The 15,207-nt window shown below is 46.8% G+C and overlaps 1 protein-coding gene across 3 annotated transcripts in view; it reads left to right on the top strand.

Moving 5' to 3' along the window:
• The window catches only part of ABTB3 (ankyrin repeat and BTB domain containing 3), a 281,036-nt gene extending 266,064 nt beyond the window's left edge, over positions 1–14,972 (top strand). For 2 of the 3 annotated variants that reach the window (XM_033118603.1, XM_033118604.1), the window contains 4 exons: positions 349–430; positions 2,857–2,925; positions 4,568–4,681; positions 12,802–14,972. In XM_033118603.1, the coding sequence (XP_032974494.1) occupies positions 349–430; positions 2,857–2,925; positions 4,568–4,681; positions 12,802–13,011 (475 nt within the window). In that variant the 3' untranslated portion in view covers positions 13,012–14,972. The remainder of the gene's footprint in view (positions 1–348; positions 431–2,856; positions 2,926–4,567; positions 4,682–12,801) is intronic. The other variant, XR_004424216.1, reaches the window with a different exon arrangement.
• The last annotated feature ends 235 nt before the right edge of the window (positions 14,973–15,207 follow it).

The following is a 15,207-nucleotide window of genomic DNA, read 5'->3' as shown; positions in this document are numbered from 1 at the left end:
GATTGTAGGGCTGTGTGGGCACCAGAGTGAAGCCTGAGCTCATGACTCCATGACTCCATGAAGGAGCCAGCCTTTGTGACGGGTCCTGCAAGATGGAATGGGTTTCAGAAGGCATTCTTTCTTTTCTAATCACCTGCCTGAGAAATAAACACTGTTGTTGTTTTTTTCAAGTTGCGTTTTAACTTCATGTTGGATTATGGAATCGTATAGGGAGGGGGATTAAATTAAGAAATCTGGATGTGTCATCATTGTATGCCAAGAGTCAGAAGAGATAAAAGAGCTGAGTTTCTTGCAAGCTGTAGATGTGTTGGTGAGTCTTTTTCTCTCTCGTTTTGTGTTCTTGTTCAGGTTCAAAGCGCTCCTCTCCAGCAAACCAACAAATGACAGCACCTGCATAGAGATTGGTTATGTGAAGTACCCCATCTTTCAGGTGAGCCCCTGCCGTGGCCTGGAACACTGGCGGTGGCCGCAGGGGACAGGTGGTTCCCTCCAGTCTTAGCCACTGCACCCGATCATAAGTCCCCTGTACTCTTGGCCCCCTCCTCACACCGCTCTTCCCATTTACCATCCATTCATCCCTACAGCATTACTTGAGCACCTGCTATGCGCCTGACACTGTGCTGGGACCTGGGGACACAGGATAAAGGATCGCCCTCTCCTGGGGACTCGGTCCAGAGGGAGTAACTGAGTAATTAATTAGTATAATGTGGGGTGTGTGAGAGAGGGGTGAGCCAACGTGCTGGGGCAGCTCAGACCAGGGAAATTGGGGAAGGCTTCCTGGATGAGGTGTTAGCCGAAATACTGAAGGCGGAGAAGTGAGCCATAGGAAGACTTAGGGCTTAAGAAATCTGGGGGCGCGGGGAGTAGGTGTGAAGTCCCAGAACTGCGGTTGAGACCATTGTGATTGGGAACTGGTGGACTTGGGGGAATCCAGTATCATTTTAACATTGATCTGAATCTAACATAAACCTAATGTATATAACTAGGAAAGAAAGATCTCTCTGTGAAGGCCAGATGACATTACCATGTCTCTTTCCATTTGGGGGAAGTCCATACCGCTAACGATGGGTTTTGGTTTATGTGGCATCTCTGAGAGAGGGGGCACAGCAGTGTTCTTCTCTTTTCCACCTTCCTTCATGCCGGATTCATAAGGCCTGCCCCACAAAGACATCCTTGCAGCTAATAGAAATTCCCCACCACCCCCAAGCCGTCTTTGCCGCCCATTTCTAGAGCTCCGAGTCTCATCCAGGGCGTGAGTCCTGGTGGGCTGCTTCCATCCATACAGGGCAGGCCTGCAGGGGTGATTGCGGTCCCTTGACGCTGTCCTCCCACCAGCCAGGGTTAATAAGCCAATGTGGGTATCCTGGGGATGAAGTTCATAGGATTCTGAATAGGACCTTGTTTCGTCTGGTGCAATTCTGGAAGCACGGCCCTGGAAAGAGTACACGAGTGGGGTGAGACTCAGGCCAGCCCTCAGGAGACTCTAAGAGGGTTGATGAGACAACTCAGAGATGAGCAAGAAGCAAAGCTGGTCATGAGCAGGGAGGGATGTTTGTTAAAACACAGAAAACTGTTAAAATGCAGATTCCTGGGCCCCACCCCTGGAATTCCTGGTTCTGTACGTTTGGGATGGGGCCTGAGAACTTGCGTTTCTTGCTAGAACCTAGGTGATGCTGGTGCATCGCCTCTGAGAACCATTGCTGTACATCATCTTTCTGAAACCTTCCCGCTGCCCCTCCAAGTAGCTCTTCTCCCACCTTACAGACAGGGCTTGGACTCAGAGAAGTGAAAGAAGTGGCCCACACTCCAGCTGATCTTCACTGCTGGGCTGAGGTTCAGACCCAGGCCTGGCTGACCCCCAGACCCAGTCTCTTAACTGCCTCCCTACTGTGGGGCCTTCGGCCCTCCCTGAAAGTCACCCAGGCCTGAGGGCAGCAGCTGTGTCCCCAGCTCTCTGAGTGCTCGGGAACGGGACACGTACACCATGAGGCTGGGGTCTGGTTGGGGAGGTTCCCTCACAAGAACCTGACTTGCCATGTCTCTCAACAAATTCAGCAGATTCACTGAATGAGTGGCCTTCTCAGGAAGGCGCGGTCCAGGAGAATCAAGGCCTGTAATTGCTTTCGACTGGGGAAGGTTTCCCGGCCACACGAGCCTCAAGCTCCTGTAATGGGGAAGACTGAGCAGGCCCCAGGGACTATTCCTTCTACCCGCCTCCTTCCCCATTTAAAGAAAAAAAAGCCTCATTTGTGGCTTGAAATAGGCCTAGTCGGACTGAACTCAACCCAGCAAGAGGGTCCCAGGGGCCTGTTCACTTCACTTCCATGCTGACAGAAGCATTTTACTAAATGAGACTGCTTTGAGTTTCCTTCCCTCCAAGACTGTTCAACATCACAGGCAGGCAGGAGCCAGACACAGCTGAGGCTGCACCTGGCCTTGGGGCCTCCAGGAGGCTGTGGAGCCCTGCGTCATGCAGGTTGACAGCTGCCAAGGAAAACAACTCCATAAACAGGACGTTCAGCCTAATGATGGTTCGTTTCGCCCCCTTGCAGAAAAGCCTTGTGCTGGCAGAGTCTGAAGGGGGCATGGGACAGCCCCATTTAAATTCCATTAGCCGCAGGGCCTCCACTAAGGAGCAGCATGTCAAGTCCACGGCTCAACCTTGAGTCAATGAGATTACGTGATGGAGAAGCGCTTTATACATGGAGAGGCCCTATGTTCGGGGCAGTTATTATGGTGGCTGATACTGGTTTGGCCTTTATAAGAGAAGTGCTAGGGGAATGACTTGATTTTGATAAGATTTGAAGATGATTGTGTGTGCCACTGATCCTCTGTTTACTGTGTCCTTTCTTCCAGCTGGTCATGCAGTATCTCTACTACGGGGGCCCAGAGTCACTTCTCATTAAAAACAATGAGATAATGGAGGTAAGGAATTCCGCCTGTCATTGGGGGAGGGGGCGCCTCTGTAAATCAGGTCACCAGCACACGTGGGCAGGTCTGGAGGACCTGTGTTGGGTTTTCCTTTGGATGCAGGCTTTGGAATCCTGCTTGACTCAAACAGAAGGCTTCTGATCACCCTCTGGAAGGCTGGGGTGTTCGGTGCTCTAGCTCAATCCCAATTTTACTGGCTTTGGAAGGTAAAGTAAAGGAAATCTACTGACGAGTCTGAGGCTCCAAGCACAGCTGGGAGCTGAAATATCATCATCAGGAACTATCCTTGATGACTTCTGCCCCTTGTCATTTGTAAGAGAATTCTATTGTCTGAAAACATTCCTCAGATCACAGCGCTGTCCGCTGACCAGATGCCGAGAGCCAGGTACAAGCTCTTCTGGCCTCATGCATGGTGACCATCCCTCACTCCCATAGCATGGCGCCTCGGCTGTCACGTTTGCCATCAGCCGTTGGTGATTCATCCTGTTCCGGGGGCGCTTGTTCTGCTCTTTTCTGTCCAAGGTCAAGATTTCCTCTGTTCTTTCCTAAAAGGAGAACCCTTGTTGGTTTTTCTACTCAAAGCTGGGAGCTTTGAACCCAAAGCCAAAATCACTCCCATAATCTGGATCAAACCGCCAGGACCTCGTTCAGGTGTCTGATGTCCAGGGTACCTGCCTGGTCTGAGATGTCAGAACCCAATCAGTTCACGAGGTGAACCCACTCAGTGGTTAAAACATGGACTCTGGGCCAGACTGGGTTTAAATCCAGGCTCTGCCCCTTCTGAGCTGTGCGATTTGAGACAGGTTATTTAACCTCTTTGAGCCTCAGTTTCCTTACCTATAAAATGGAGGTAATGATACCGACCTCGTTGGGTTGTCAGGATTTTAAGAGTTCCTGTGTGTCTAAGGTGCTGAGAACAGTGTGTGGCACATAGTGGGTGGCCTAATGGCTGTAGACTCCCATTGTGTGGCCCGTTAATCCTTTTCTTACTCTGAAATCCTTGCTTTAGCTTTTTCTTCCCCTCCCCCAAGCCTGTCACTCTTCTAACACACATCTGTTAAGCATCTGCCATGGTCACGCACCATACTCGGGGCTGGGATGCAGCAGTGATGCAAACGGACAGAGATACCTGCCTTCCGGGACTGGGGAGGGTGGCAGGCATGATATGTCTGGTGTGAGAAGGGCTGCAAGGAGGAGAAAGAGAGGGTAAGGGGGACAGACGGTGATGGAGGGGGCGACCTGAGGTGAGGTGGTCTGGGAGGCTCCTCCTCAGAGCTGATATTTGAGTGGATACTAGGTGAACAAAGGGAGCGAGCCACGTCGCGATCCATCTTGCTAAAGAACATCATTCACCCTTATTTCTGGACAGAACAATTTTAGGCATTTTCACTTGACCTCCGGCTATCATCGACGTGAACTTGGTTCACTTCCACCGCATCCCTCCCCTCTGTCATCTTCCCCTACAGTCGTTCCATCACTGTGTCTTATTCCTCTAGTGTCAACCTCCGTGCTTGAAAGTGACCTACCGACACCGTTTCCAGTCCCTTTGCTGTGGAAGATGAGGATTTTTCTCAGCACTGTTATTCCTTTCCTCTTACCCTCTCAACCTCTAACAAGCTCTTTTTGTGCATTTTAGCTTCTGTCTGCGGCTAAATTTTTCCAGCTGGAGGCGTTGCAGCGACACTGTGAGATTATCTGTGCAAAAGGCATCAGCACCGACAACTGTGTGGATATTTACAACCACGCCAAGGTAGGCAGCCCACTGTCACTGCCGAGCGGACACTGTGCACTCACAGGAGCAAGGCTTCTCCTTCGTGGATACACTGAGTTGGAGCCTGCTCACAGAGCCTCACCCGCCTGCACTCCTCCCAACGTCTGCTTCCTCCTCTGGAGAAGCTGCCTTTCCCTCCGTCCCTTCCCTCCAGAATACAGTGAAAGCAGGAACCCAGAAGTTCTCAAAGCAGAGCTGTTCTCACATGGTGCTTCTCAAACTCGAACGTGCACGTGAACCACGTTGCAGACAGTCTCAGCCTGCCCGGGGTGTGCCCTGGGCTCTGTGTTTCTTACAGGCTCCCAGGGGAAGCCTCTTCGGCTGGTCTAAGCCACACATCGAGTAGCAAGGTTCTGAAACCATGGTTCTCAAAGCGTGGGCTTCGATCCATCAACATCTGCCTCATCAGGAAATCTGTTAGAAATGTAAATTCTAGGGCCCCACCCCAGACCTACAGAATCAGAAACTCAGGGTGAGTGAGGCCCAGCCATCTGTGGCTTCCAAAGCCCTCCAGATGATTCTGGTGCGTGCTTAAGGGAGAGGACTGCTATTCTAGAGCCGTGGTTCCAGCACTGGCTGCACAGGAGAGTCACCTGGGCGCTCCCCTAAAATCTCCATGCCTGGGACCTATCACGGAGCAATTGAATCAACCTCTGGGGTGCAGTGTGGGAACAGGTGTTTTTCCCAGCTTCCCAGGTGATTCTTGGATGTGGCCAAGGCTGAGAACAGGTTGTCAACACTAGAGAGATCCATGGAGAGGTAAATCCAACACCTGACTACCAGTCAGAATCACCTGGAGAGAGTTCGCATCTCTGTTTAGCACCCGCTCCCCAGTGAGCACTGCCTGCAGTGGGACCCAGGAATCTCCTGGGGATGCCAAAAACAGGTATACACATGACTTGTATTCATTGTTTGTGATCAGTATATGAGTATTACAATTTTAATACAGTTTTTTCCTTTCTTAAAATGTTACACTTTTTGGGGGGGCACCCTCTGTAGATTTTGAACAAGGTCTCAGGGTGACTGTGGCGACTTCAGACCCTAAGGCCAGTCTTCATGTCATTTTGCAGGAACCTCTGATTTCCCCCAGTTCATTCCACAAGTGGGGATACTGGGACCATTTTGTTTCATGTGCTCAGGTTGGAGGATTAACATTTACTAGGAAGAAACAATGAAATAAGGTCAGGAATTAATTTAAAACAAACAGAAACTTGTCTTTTGTATAACTGGAGCTCAGTATCCTTGCCTCCCACCTCCACAGCTCTGGAGAGTGACAACCGATGTGAAGAACGCTCTCGTTGCTCATTGTGAAAAATCAAGTTGTGTTTGAGATGTCATTTTCTGTCTTAAGCTAACAGCCAGTGAGCCCTTTCAATGTGCAGGCACCTGTGCTAAGAGCCTTGCTGCACCATCTTTTTTAATCCTTACCACAACCCTTTTACGTAAATGCTATCATTCGTCCCATGTCATAATCAGGAAACAGGCACAGAGAGGTGAAGTAACTTGCTTAAGGTCGCACAGCTATATCTCTTTTTATTGTGGTAAAATACACATAACATAAAATTTACCATTTTTACTAATTCTAAGTGTACCATTCGGTGGAATTAAATTCGTTCACATTGTTGTGCAACCGTCACCACCCTCCATCTCCAGAATGTTTCATCTTCCCAAATTGAAATTCTGTACCCATTAAACAACTCCCCATTTCCCTCTCCACCCAGCCCCTGGAAACCACCATTTTACTTTCTGTCTATCAATTTGACGATTCTGGGAATCTCATATAAGTGGAATTACATGGTATTTGTCCTTAAATGACTGGCTTATTTCACTTAGCATAATGTCCTCAGGATTCATTCATGTTGTAGCATGTGTCAGAATTACAGTTTTTAAGACCGAATAATAATATCCCATTGTATGTTATACCACACGGTGTTTATCCATTCATCCATCGATGGACATCTGTCCATTTGGGCAGCACCTTTAGGCTATTGTGAATAATGCTGCTGTGAACATGGATGGACAAATACCCGTTTGAGTCCCTGCTTTCAGTTCTTTGGGGTACATATCCAGAAACATAAACCTCGATTTATCTCACTCCAAAGCACAGGTTCTCAACCTTGTGTTTACTGTCTGGCCTAAAAAAATGTTTGAAATATTTTCAATAATCCTTGATACTCAAAAAAAATATTTTCTGATTGGTCATCAGTAAATAAAAAACTACAGTCAGGCGCGCGCGCGCTCTCTCTCTCTCTCTCTCTCTCTCTCTCTCTCTCTCTCTCTCTCTCTCTCTCTCTCTCAGCAGGCAGCTTCTGTAGCTATCTTGTTATTTACTAATGCAGCCCCATGCAACATGAGCCCCAGCTGGGAGCATGTTTGTGCTACAGGCTTAGAACACCTATGGCAGCAAAATGTCTCTGTCATGTTTGTACCTTTGCAGCCAGAGCTTTGCCTCTTGCAGACAGCAGCGTCAGCTTCCTAGGTTACATCCTGGAGTGCTGCCAATGCAAACGTCTGCCCTTCGTGATATACACATGGAGAAGGGGGCGATGCCAGCACCCCTGCCCTTTCTGTGCTCTACCTCCTCTGTGCTGTGGATACTGGAGCCCCCGCTTATGATGGCCCGCCATGTGGATTCCATTACTGACTGTGCTGCAAACTGAGGCTGATTTAGTAAAAGAGAAGGAAAAGAAAGAAACCAACACTCGGTTTGGAACCCCAGGAAACGCAGGCATTTTAGACGCTAACAACCATGTTCCAAAAGTCAGCAAGGCCTCTGTGCTACAGCTGTCTGTCTCAGTGAGAGATAGTGTTATTAGTGGTATAGAATTAGTGTTCACAGATGAGAAGCCCAGCCCACAAATGCACGGCTTCTCCATCCTTTAACTAGTAAAGTTGTGCTGAACTATTCAGTTATAACAAAAGAGGCCCTGAGGCTTCTGATGGCCCTTTCAGGGTATCTTTCAACTTGAGTAAAAGAACGAGCTAGTTCATCAGACTGAATCTAAGCTAATACAGTGAGCTCAACAGTGCGCCGTGATGAAAAGAACACAGGTTTGGAACACACGGGATGCATTCACTAGTGTTTATTGAGCACCCACTATTTACCAGGAATTGTATTCATCAGAATAAGAAATTAGTGAGACATGGTCTCTGCCCTTGGAAAAAATTATAGTCTACGGCAGGGATCAACAAACTTGGGCCTGATAAATACAGAGGGTGCCAAAAAAAATGGATACACATTTTAAGAAAGGAAAAAACTATTAAAATTATAATACTCAATATATATGGATAACAAAAGATGAATACAAGTCACAGTTGACTTCTGCAATTACAAGAGGTGCTCAAATGGGTACCATCAGCGTCCAGACACTTCTGATGACGGCGAACTCCTGCTTGAGCAACGTTGACCCAAGTGTCCACTTGTATATGTGTTTTGGCACCCCTGGTATTTTCACAAAGGCTATACAGTCCCTTTGATACCTACTCAGTTCTGCTATTGTAGTGCAAAAGCATCCAGGCAGTATGTAAATGAATGGTTGTGGCTGTGTTCCAATAAAACTTTATTTACAAAACCAGGTGCTGGGCCAGATTTGGCCCATAGGCCTGAAGTTTGTCAACATTGGCCTAGGGTATGAGTTCTAGTCCCAATTCTATAAATAGTTAGCTATGTGCAGATAGGCAAATGTTTGGTATATAGTCTCCATGCACTCGCAGACCACAGAATTACCTGGTGTGTCCCCGTCCTAAATGCACAGCACGGCCTGATTGCTTCTAGTCCATTCCCCTCATTTTGTAGCTTGGGAAACTGAGGCCCAGAGAGATGATTTGACTTGCACAGGATTGCACATGGTTGGTTGTTTTTTATTCAAGCACTTTGGAAGAATTACTGTTTATTGTGTGGTAACATTGGTTAATAACCTTATATAAGTTTCAGGTGTACAACATTTGTGGGGACAGAGTCCCAGAGAGCAGTTTTCAGGCTCTCTGCCTCACGTGGAAAGGTACTGGCTCGGGTAGTAGATGGCCATCAGCTGTGAATAATTGGCCATCAGCTGTTACCAGTTAGCCATTAGCCACTAGTATAACTGCCGTGGCTACGCTAGGGGATTGGTTGGTTGGCAGAGAAGCAGAATGCAGATTGCGGCTAGTGAGTGCGGTTAGCAAGCAGATTGTGGATTGCGGACCATGTTGATCCTACTTCCTGTGTCTCTCCCGTCCGCCAGCAAGACTGGGGTTGCAGGAAGTCCTCTGGTTGGGGTACTGGCAGATGTTTGCTTTTGTGTCTCGACCAGCTGCCATTGAGAATATAGTGGTATGACTCCTGTAGTGCAGAGGACCCTGCTCGCTGCGCCATGTGTAGTGCAGGGGACCCTGCCGACTTCGCCATGTGTCGTGCGGGGCGTCTGGCGGGGTCTCCGGTCCCGCCCCCCACACAAGAACGCAGGACATGGTGAGGCCAAAAAGGAACACCCACGGAGCCATAGGTAGGGGAGTCACACCACTATACTCTCACTGGCGGCTGGGTTGGAGACACAGGAACCAGGAGCAACACAATTCTCAACCCTCACTGCGCCTCCTGCAGGCTCAGCCACCATCTTCTTGCTAGCTCCCCCTTCCTTCTTCTTTTTTCCTCTTCTGCTACCCCAGCCACGGCAGTTATATTCATGGCTAATGGCTCACTAGTTACAGCTGACGGCCAACTAGCCACAGCTGATGGCCATCCACTACCCGAGCCAGCACCTCTCCATGTGAGGCCGAGAGCCTGGAAACTGCTTTTTGGGGCTCTGTCCCCACACTCCCCTATCTATGGCTCCATTGGTGTTCCTTTTTGGCCTCACCATATCCTGCGGTCTTGTGCGGGAAGTGGGAGCTGAGACCCTGCATTACAATATTATAATTCGATATCTGTATACACTGTAGTGTGCTCACCACCAATATTCTAGTTTCCATCTGTCACCATATTGTTGACCCCCTTTAAACCATTTCACCCTTCCCCCCAACCTGCTTTCCCCTCTGGTAACCACAATATCTGTTGTCTGTATCTTTGCATTTGTTTTTTATTTTGTTTGTTCCTTTGTTTCTTTTTTGTTTTATATTCCATATATGAGTGAAATCATATGATTTTTGTCCTATTCTGTCTGACTTATTTCCCGTAGCATAATAAAGCCTTAAGGTTTATCCATGTTGTCCCAAATGGCAATATTTCATCTTTTTTTTATGGCTGAGCAATACTCCATTGTATATATGTACCACATCTTCTTTATCCATTTGTTGATGGACATTTAGGTTGTTTCCATATCTTGGCTGTTGTAAATAATGCTTCAATGAACATGGAGGTGCATGTATCTTTTCGAGTTAGTGTTTTCACATTCTTCAGATAAACACAGAAGTGGAATTGCTGGATCATATGGTAGTTCTCTTTTTAATTTTATGAGAAACCTCCATACTGTTTCCCATAGTGGCTGCACCAATTTACAGTGCCACCAACAGTATATGAGGGTTCTGTTTTCTCCACATCCTCTCCAACACTTATTTCTTGTCTTTTTGATAATAGCTATTCTAACAGCTATGAGGTAATACCTCATTGTGGTTTTGATTTGCATTTCTGTAACAATCAGTAATGTTGAGCATCTTTTCTTGTGTTTGTTGCCCATCTATGTGTCTTCCTTAGAAAAATGTCTATTCAGATCCTTCACCCATTTTATAATCAAGTTGTTTTACTGTTGTTGAGTTGGTTGCACAAGGTGTTTATGCAGACAGTTGGGCTATTGACTCAGTGAATTAGCACATGATGTCAGTGAGTTCAAGGTAACAGACCAGTTAGCTGAGCTAGATTCTGAAGATACAGTCAACTCCTCTTATCACAACCTGGCCACACATGGGTCACTGGATACAAGTTATTGAAAAGGAGAATAATAATGATAAATAGTTTACATATATAATAACAACCAGCATTGAGTGAGGGCTGGTTACCATCAGCATTCTGAACACTCCATGTATTATCTCATTTAATCCCAACAATAGCTTATTGGTTATTATTATGACCCCCATTTACGGATAGGAATACTGAGGCACAGAGATTAAATAACTTTCCCAACAGCAGGTGGCTAGTGAGCGGCATATTCCAGAACCCCCCCCTCTTAGCTACCTCCCTAACCTGCCTCCTCTGAGTGTGACGGATGAGAAGAGCCCCGCCATAAATCATATTCCATTGACTCCCACCAACAAGTCTATGTGGCAGGAGTCATAAATCCCCTTTTGAAAATGAAGAACCTAAAGCCAGAGGTCAAGTGACCCAACCCTGGTCACATATTCAGAAAGGTTGGGGAGTCCCAGCTCAAATCCAAATCTTCCAGCTCATTCCACCATTGCCCTGTCAGCATTGCCTCATGATCACACCACCACTCCACATTTAACAAGTTCAAATGCATCTCTGGTCTAAAGGACAGAATATTAGAGCATTCAGAAGGATGATTCAGCATCTAAATAAAGCAGCAGGAATGTCATCTCAAGGAACACTTACCAACCAACGTCTGAGCATCCAGTTCATTATAAGAGAGAGACCTACAAGCTTTGAAAACTGTAGAAAAGGTCTGAAGGCAGACAGCAGACCCACATATCCACATTAGCTTCTGCATCTCAAGCATGAATTCCTCCACCAAGCATGCCTGTGAGGTTAAACACCTACCCTCTGGTTAATGGCGTCTGGCTAGAGGCAGTGCCATCCTCACGGTTAAGGAGCCTTCAGGGCTTGAATTACCAGGACTCAGTTCCTACTTCTGCCCTTGACGTGAGGTGTGAATTTTTGTGACTTCCTCTCTTGTCTCCATCTCCTCATCTGTACGTTGCAGGTGATAATAATACCTGCCTCAAGGAAATCTGAGCATTGAACAAGATGATGCATGTGAAATGCGTTTGTAAAGTGCCCAGCAAATTGTAAGCTCTCAATAAATGTTTGCCGTTAGTTTCATTACTCTGAGAGTTAACTGTCTATTCACGCCTTCAGCACATACTTATTAAATATCTACCGTCTGCCAACCCCTCTACGTGGGCTTATAATGGTGAGCCGAGTCAATATAGTCCCTTCCATATTGGTTTACTCTCTCAGGAACCATGTCTCTAGATCAGGTTCTCAACCTCAGCACTATTGATTGACAGCTTGGGCTGCATAACTCTTCACTGTGGGAGCTTTCCTGTGTCACCGGATGTCTGGCAGCACTACCTGTTAGATGCCAGTAGTACACACACCACCACCACCACCCAGGCTGTGACAATCAAAAATATCTCTAGACTTTTCCAAATGTGCCCTGGGAGGCAGAATCACCCCTGAATACAGGGAGTAGGTAGGCAGTGCCCTCTTACAGGACAGGACTGTTGTGAGAATTAAATGAGGTAATACTAGGAAGGAATTTGGAACCGTGTCCACAACTCCACTTGTGTACCAGTGACCTGTGATGCTACAAATAAACACAAAACCCAGTGCCCTTGTTTAGCGTATGAGTCGAGGAGAAGGCTGGAAACTTCTTCTGGCCTCAGCAGGACTTGATTCTGAGGTCAGTGACTGGTCAGCCGTGGCTGGCTTTGCTGATCCTGGTTGGACTCGGTCACTGGTTTCAGCGGGGACAGCTGGGTTGACTCCACTCATCCTCACGTGGTCTGTCACTCTCCAAGCAGACAGGCTTGGGTTCATTTTTGTGGCAGAGGCAGGGTTCTGAGAGAGAGCCCAGAAGCACATGCGGCCACTTGGATCTAGCTCAGAACTGGCAACTCTCACTGGTACCATGTTCTGTTGGTCTGAGCAGGTCACAGGGCCACGCGGTGGAGAAACAGACTCCAGCCCTTTAATGGGAGGAGCTTCGGACTCCTGTCCCAAGGGTGTGAACACAGCAAAGGGTGGAGAATCAGGGCCTCTTCTGCAGTCAATCTGCCTTCATACGTGTCCGCCATTATTCTGTTAGGTTGGTGCAAAAGTAATTGCAGTTTTTGCAGTTATTTTTAACCTTTTAAACTGCAATTACTTTTGCACCAACCTCATATATGGAAGCCATAGGGTACATTTCAGAAATATAACCATCTCCTGCTTCCTCTCCACTCTGCAGTTTCTCGGAGTCACAGAGCTCTCAGCATATTGTGAAGGCTACTTCCTCAAAAACATGATGGTCCTCATTGAAAACGAAGCATTCAAGCAGCTCCTATATGACAAAAACGGCGAGGGAACGGGCCACGACGTGCTCCAGGACTTACAGAGGACGTTGGCCGTCAGGATTCAGTCCATCCACTTGTCATCTTCCAAAGGTTCCATTGTATGAAACGTCCAGTGCAGGGAAAGCTCCCCGGGGACTTTCCAGTTCTCCTGCTGCATTGGCTTCACACAAACATACAAATTTCCCCTGGCGTCTGTTTTGGGCTGGGCCACGGAGCTGCCTCTGCTGCCTCAGCTTCCCTTAAATAAGCAAGTTCAGCTCCCATGGGTTCCTGTTGAAAAAAACCAAAGGATGTTCACTGGTCTCCAGATGAGAGCACAGCTGGGTCCAGAGCTTGAAGGTCGACATGGGGCAGCCAAGCTAACGCCATCGGAAAGCACGCCGGCGGAGTTGAGCACCCATTGCGGGGACCACTGTCGAATGGATGGATTGGGAACTAAAGGTCGCTGGGGCTCCAGGTTGACAGTGGGAGAACTTAACTGCACTGACTGGCCCTGAAGAACCTCACGTTACACGTTAAGGACTTCGTAGCTACAGTTCAGCAAGAGCCAACCGTGGTAGCAGATTGGTGAGACTGTTACCAATAATGAGGAAATAATTTGACAAATTTTTAGGGGTGGGAACTTTTTAAAATGTTCATAAAAAAATTACCAAAACAGGGCAGCCTTGTAGTTTAAAATATATTTCTAAAGGCATAACAGTTCATTTTCAACTGAATTGTGTTTAGGGATCTGTGTTTTGAGGTTATTTTCTTTCTTTTAAAAAAACAAAAAACGAAAAAAAGCAGTACGTCACAGGTCCACACTGTATAAACCTGCATCTGACAAGATATTGCTGATAATCTATACAAGATGAAATAATCTTGCCTTAGTGATCATGGTTACACAAAAGAGGTGCACTGCCAATAATTATCTCTTAATAGTCGAAAACAACCTGCATGCGAATCGTGGTTTCGGGGTGAGAATAAAACAGCCCCACGTAACAAAACATGCATTTGCATGGGCCCGAACCTGTGAAATGTTAATGTTTGTGCTTCATTTTTGCCAAGGTAAAAATGTTCCATCACTTCTTGCTAAAACTCCATTTGGTGAAACAAACATAACCATTTCTTTTCCTAATTACGAATGATTCTGGGATGCTTTTGCAGAAATGTGTTCTTAGATGATGCTGAATGGGGGTGGGGGGGAGAGCACGTCAGAGAATTTACTATTAATCCCAGAGTTTTCTCTGTATTCTCAGAAGATGTTAATAGTTTGTTACTAGCCAGAGAATATGACTATGTTAGATTATTTTTAAAGATGAAACCTGTATGATAGGATGGATTCTTTCTGTATTCCGAGAGTGTACAGTATAGGGTTATCTATAATGAAAGTTTATATCGACAGGGTTTCGTTTGCTCTGCCATATATTATAAGCAAAAGAGATTGGTGAAGTGCCACAATATTCCAAATAATTTCTGAGTTGCTGCCTTTTTTCTTGTCCTTTAATTTGAAACCTAGGTACCTGCAGTAAAAACTAGGAGAATGACTTTTACCCTTTGGGATGGCAAAATTTTCGTTGCTCAGCCTATTTCCTAGCATGCCTTTGGGAAGTTGTGCGCAGACCCTAGATTTCAAAGGAGCTGCTGTTCGTCCATCGTGCTTGCTCCCTGAGCCACTGTTCAGAGGACAGATGTTCACGTCCCTGTTTCATGGGTGTGACCCATGGAGAACCTGAGCCACGTCTGTCTACGTATTGGCTCTTCTGTGATGTTGATACATAAGGCCTGTCTTCCACTTGGTCATTTGCAAACCTCCCCAGGCCCTGCCATCAAATGAGGAAGGGGAAGAAACAAAAAGTGCAGAGGAGTCCAAGTTACAGATACACAGCACGCGCGTGACTCGTCACTGCCTTCTGCCTCCGTGTCCTCAGAGATGCTGCGTGGATGTTTCCTTAACCGTGACTGACTTCCCTGTGAATGTCTCATGCTTGTTCAGGGCCTCTGGGCATTGACTTGTACAGTGGCAGCTCCTGATGGGCTTCTGTTATAGTTTGGTGCGCTTTCTCTGTCATTAAAAGAAATGATTTTCCCAAGCCGCGCATCCTTTGTGTATACGAGTGAGCTCCTCTTTTTTAATTTTTTTCTGTTTGTTTAAGCATAGTTGGTATACCATATGATATTAGGTATATTAGTTTCAGGTGTACAATATAGTGATTCAATGTTTTTATACTTTGCAATGTGATCACCCCACTAATCCTACTGTGTTTCCCCGAAAATAAGACCTAATCGGACCATCAACTCTAATGCATCTTTTGGAACAA

The sequence above is a fragment of the Rhinolophus ferrumequinum genome, chromosome 10 (assembly GCF_004115265.2).
Source record: "Rhinolophus ferrumequinum isolate MPI-CBG mRhiFer1 chromosome 10, mRhiFer1_v1.p, whole genome shotgun sequence".
NCBI classification, from domain to species: domain Eukaryota; kingdom Metazoa; phylum Chordata; class Mammalia; order Chiroptera; family Rhinolophidae; genus Rhinolophus; species Rhinolophus ferrumequinum.
This window is presented reverse-complemented; position numbering and strand designations above follow the sequence as displayed.